The sequence below is a fragment of the Zea mays genome, chromosome 1 (genome assembly GCF_902167145.1).
Source record: "Zea mays cultivar B73 chromosome 1, Zm-B73-REFERENCE-NAM-5.0, whole genome shotgun sequence".
Taxonomy (NCBI): Eukaryota; Viridiplantae; Streptophyta; class Magnoliopsida; order Poales; family Poaceae; genus Zea; species Zea mays.
The window spans coordinates 103261193-103266366 of NC_050096.1; the positions used below are offsets into that span (position 1 = coordinate 103261193).

At 42.3% G+C, this 5174-nt stretch overlaps 1 protein-coding gene across 1 annotated transcript; it reads right to left on the reverse strand.

The window, feature by feature from the left end:
* Nucleotides 1–2255: 2255 nt before the first annotated feature.
* Nucleotides 2256–3788, reverse strand: LOC732818 (low phytic acid 2). Its single transcript, NM_001112431.2, has one exon. It carries the CDS (start codon nt 3674–3676, stop codon nt 2648–2650), a length of 1029 nt encoding a protein of 342 aa, NP_001105901.1. The 5' UTR covers nt 3677–3788; the 3' UTR covers nt 2256–2647.
* Nucleotides 3789–5174: the final 1386 nt, after the last annotated feature.

Sequence of the window (5174 nt, forward strand, 5' to 3'; positions counted from 1 at the left end):
CATGCATTGATGGTCGTCCAAGCACAAAATGGTTATGCTTGTCCGACAATCCATTCTACCAGAGCAGTCATAAGTTGCCAAATCGGAGCCATCAGGATTCAGGATCCACCAACAGTTCACAGTTCACACTACTAACATGCACACGTGTTGATGTCATCATCTATTAAGGCCCTGTTTGGTTTCATTAGTCACTAGACTAAATTTTAGTGACTAAAGTTTAGTCGCTAAAGTACCCCGTTTAGTTCCAGTGACTAAACCGAACTAAAGAGCATTAATTGCTGTGAATAATGACTGTTTTACCCCTATTAATTAATGGATATTTGCTATAAGAAGAAAGTGGAGAGGGTAAATAAGGTAAAAATACTACTTTAGTCTCTTTTAGTCACCTCTTTGGTGACTAAAGAACTAAAGTTTAGTCACCCCATTTTAGTCAACATGTTTGCTTCTTTAGGGACTAAAAGTAACTAAACTTTAGTCACTAAACTTTAGTCACACTAAACCAAACGGGGCCTAAATCCTGGATGCCTCTGCCCCACTTCACAATCTGGGGAGAGGAGTCACTAAGGGCTAGTTTGGAAACTCAGGTCCTCTTTGAGATTAAAGATTTGAGAGGAAATTACTTGATCTCACCTCAAACCCCTTTCTAATCTCGGAGGGATTTGAGTTTGCAAACTATCCCTAAACAATCTGGTGATTACCTTCTTGTAGGAGATGCAACGGCTCTGGACTTTAGAGCAAATAATCAGATCCAACAAACTAAAATGAAAAAAAGGCCCAGAGAAAAACGAAAATTAAGGGGGAAAAGAAAATTATGCGCCGAAAGCATGTACAGATCCTCACATCGGAACCAATCAACATCCTTAAATGTCATATGCTTTTGAAACGTGATAAGAGCCAATCTGAGATAAGAAACCAGATGCACATTCATAATAGCTAAACATTTAATTTCAGACCCCACCTAAAACCACAGAATTACAGACCAAATCGTCAGCTTAGACTCACTCACCTCCGAAACTCAGCTCAAAAAATAACACCAGAAAATGCAGTGAGACATTGCTTTCGGCTCTGTAAATCAATACCCGGTGTTGAACAGAACGACTGTCAAGGATTGATGCTAAACAGCCTTTGCAGATTACCATAACTTAAGTAGAACTGAAATTTCACACATGTGCATTCCTTCAACAAAATGTGGGGCTCAAGTTTTAAGGCAGGTCCTGCCATGACGGACCAGGGTACTAATATGTTAATTGCCTAGTTAGATATGTTCATCGGTTCATTTTGTTTGGAACAGTTGCAGTAACATACAAGCAAGGCCATCTCCACTATTCAAGACTACAAACTATAATCTGTAGAACCACAATCCCAAAAAAAACTCCAGGAATACTATCCAAGAGTACAAACTAAAATCTGTAAATTCCAGGATCCGCAATCCCAAAAAAACTCCAGTAATTTCAAGTGCCATAACCTCAAGGCCTACTATTATTAGTTTATTACCCTGGTAAGGATGAATATTTATTTTGTTACTTCTAAAGCTGCAATGGGTTAAGGAACTAAACAGAACTTATTGTTGGTAATTGGCGTAATATAGCTGATAAATCCTATCTAACTAGTCTCCCTTGGCAAAAAGAAAAAAAGAAAGTTGTCCAACACATGAAGGTTGCAAAGATTCAAAGAATATGAAGGAAAGACGTCACGTAAATCAATCAGCTTATGTCGAACAAAACACGGATACGACAAAATGGGAATACACTAACTAAAAACAATTTGCACTATGAAGAACTACCGAGTACCAACGGACAACTTGTCGGTACACAACTTTTGGTGAGACAGCAAGTAACGGCCGATGCTGATTGGCTAAGATTCCAATGAAGGTAAACACAAACAAAAGGCACATGCACAAGTGCACTCGATTGTGAATGGATATGATATTTTCTCTGGTTTACAATCAATCCAATCAACAAATACTCAAACAAGTGACAATAATTCTCATGGAACACATTCAACCTTGTGGGCAATAATAAATCACTATTGCACTACCACCCATTCTGTTCGATGACACAACAATTCATTGTGATAGGCACTGTATAATGAAAATATAATCACTACTGAAGTATCACTAGGATTAAGATAATCACTATTGGGGGAAACATTTGGTCAGCAGATGAAACTAATGGGTTCCTATAGGTTCTACTATCAAACTGAACACAGATGTTTAAGATTTCCATTTAAGCGCGGAAAAAAAGAACGAGCCTATTGGATTCGATAACAGAAACTACCTGAATTCAATGAGTTGCATGAAGAGATACAGCGTTTGCCATTCATCCATTGCTCAAGAACAAAAGGATTGCAGATAGAGAGCTCGTTTTTCATTAGAATTCCGTTTGGGTCATGTCCCACTCTTTTGTTCAGACAGACTAAACTAGATGAAGCTGACTTACCCAGAAAAGATACCTAAACAACTGGTTTGGAAAGAGCTAGGAGGTCCTCGGCATGCTATGGGTTGAAATCCAACTAAATCCCCTCATCAAATTCTGCATCCAGAACCAGCAGCATTCGCCAGATACTACAACCAACTAAATCCCCTCATCGAATTCTGCATCCAGAATCAGCAGCATTCGCCAGATATCCAGTGCCATCAATCATCATCTTATTTCACGACAACATGGTTGGCCCCTTTCTCCTCCTGTTGGTTGCCCACGCCGTCCTTATGGACCATCTCCCAGAAGAAATCCGTGAGGACAGTCTCGTATCCTGGCATCTTGGCGTAGCCCGGGAAGTAGTTGATGTCAATGACGAGATAGCGGTCGCCGGCGCGGACGTCGCGGATCATGTCGAAGTTGAAGAGTTGCAGGCCCAGCGCGCGGCGGAGGCCGCCCGCGATCTGGTTGATGAATGCGGCGGGCGGCACGACGGCGTCCTCGAGACTCTTTTCGCCGTAGTACTCCTCCGCCGTGCGCTCAGTGGGGAGGTTGGAGACCTGGGAGAAGGAGACGGATCCCTGGGCCGATGCGTCATCCTCGGGGGACACGTCGGGCAGGCTACGGCGCTTGACGCAAGTGACGTGGCCGCCGACGACGTAGACCTTGAAGATGACGCCGCCATGGTTGACGAACTCCTGGAGCACAAGCGGCGGGCGGAGCTTGCCGAGGCCCTCGCGGTGGTAGACGAGCGACATCTTGTGGGACTTGGCGGTGCCGTCGGCGACGAGGGGCTTGGCGATGAGCGGGAAGCGGAGCGCGGCAAGGAGTCCGAAGTCGGCGAGCGCGGCAGCGTCGTAGACGACGACCTGGCTGGGGATACCGAAAGTGCTGTCCTGGTCGGCGGCGTGGTCGAGCTCGGAGACGACCTGGAGCATGGAGATGCGGTTGTGGAGGCGGTCGATGGCGTGGGGCGGGTCGACGATGGGGACGGCCGGGTGGCGCGCGGCGAAGGCCACGAGCTGGGCGCGCCAGTCGTCTCCGTAGAGCTTGTGGATGAGGAGGTGGAAGGGCCCTTGCTCTGCCAGGGGCTGCGACGCATCCACGGGGACGAGGTCCATGCCCCGCGACGCCGCCTGGGCCACCAGCGACGGCTGGATGAAGCTCTGCTGCTTCTTCGGCGCGAGCGCGTAACCGATGACGTAGCGCGGGGGGTGGGTGACGCCGGAGGAGGGCTCGGCGGCGGCGTCGGAGGCCATCGGGTCGGGTTCGGGAGGAATCGATCGATGGAGATTGAAATTTGTTGGGAAATTAGGTGGTGATGGATAAAGGGTGAACGAATGATTATATAAAGCCAGAAAAGCCAAAGGTGCGGCACGGATGTGATGCCTTTGTCTTTTATAAGCAATCCTCGCCCTTCGCATAGCTGCACCCTGTGGACCGGGTTCACCTAATCCCAGTCCGGTCCGGTGTACACTCCTGACATCCTAATACGTGATATTTGTTTGATGATGGCAAAAAAAAATAAAAAAATGTTAGAAATCGGCTTTTTTCTATTTGATTGGTTCAAAATTAGCATAATAACACGTCGGATACGAAAGTAGTTGAGAGATAGAATAGTATGACTCATATTATTTGATGGCTTTAGGTCTTGTTTGGAAGCACCTAGATTTTAAGAAATTGGTTTATAAAAATTGAGGTAATTTTAAACATATCAGTTTAGCTTGTTCGTTGTAGTTTGCTGTAGTTTTAATCCTGCTGCGACTTTAATCTGGTTGCGGTTACGGCTTCTACAATATTTTATCTCTATGAATTGCAGTTGTAGCAGCCCGAACGATAATATAAAAAGATAATATTCAAATCCTATATAAATTTTATAAAAAAAAATGATAATATTTTATTTATGTTTAGAAATACTTTCTAGCTATACTTTTGTTGCCACTAATTCCCTCTTACTATAAAGAACCAATTTTCTAGCTATTCCTTCGTCGTCGCATGTCGTCAAACAATATGGATCGATTACGGCAGTGAGAAAACATCCAAGTCTAATATGACATAAAGCCATGCATCCTTTCAGATAGTACCACCTCGCTAGTTGAAGGAGAACGAGTGGCCAAGCAAGCTATAAAAGGGACATATTTCCTTTCCACTTGTATCTTTCTCATACTTTTGGCCAAGGTAAAGTTCAATATCTGCAGTTTAATATATGTTATATGGGCCATATGACCATTTTAATTTTAAACTTATTGTTTATGGAGAGGGTCCACTTTAAATTTAAATTTAATTCTGTGGAAGGGTTCATCACACTGACTTATCACTAGGCCCTCGCATGTCGTACAGCAGTTGCACTATACCATAAATATGATTGGTGTGCTATTTATATTATATTATATTATATTATATTATATTATATTATATTATATTATATTATATTATATTATATTATATTATATTATATTATATTATATTATATTATATTATATTATATTATATTATATTATATTATATTATATTATATTATATTATATTATATTATATTATAAGAGAGATCAATCATCAAAGTGTGATCTTAAAGACCACCAAGTTAAATATTGTCTTCTATTTTGAAATAGAGGGAACATGTGGTACCAAGGTTAGTTATTTTATTTTTAAGTTACATAGTTTCTAGAACATTGTGCTCTTGGTGATGAAAATCAAGTAAATGTGAAAGTAAGAAAAAAAGATAAGGGTATACATCACTTTTGTGACCCAAGGCAG

Bases quoted from the DNA above. Each gene is read 5' to 3' on its own strand.
- LOC732818 (NM_001112431.2), bottom strand. From the start codon at position 3,676: ATGGCCTCCGACGCCGCCGCCGAGCCCTCCTCCGGCGTCACCCACCCC.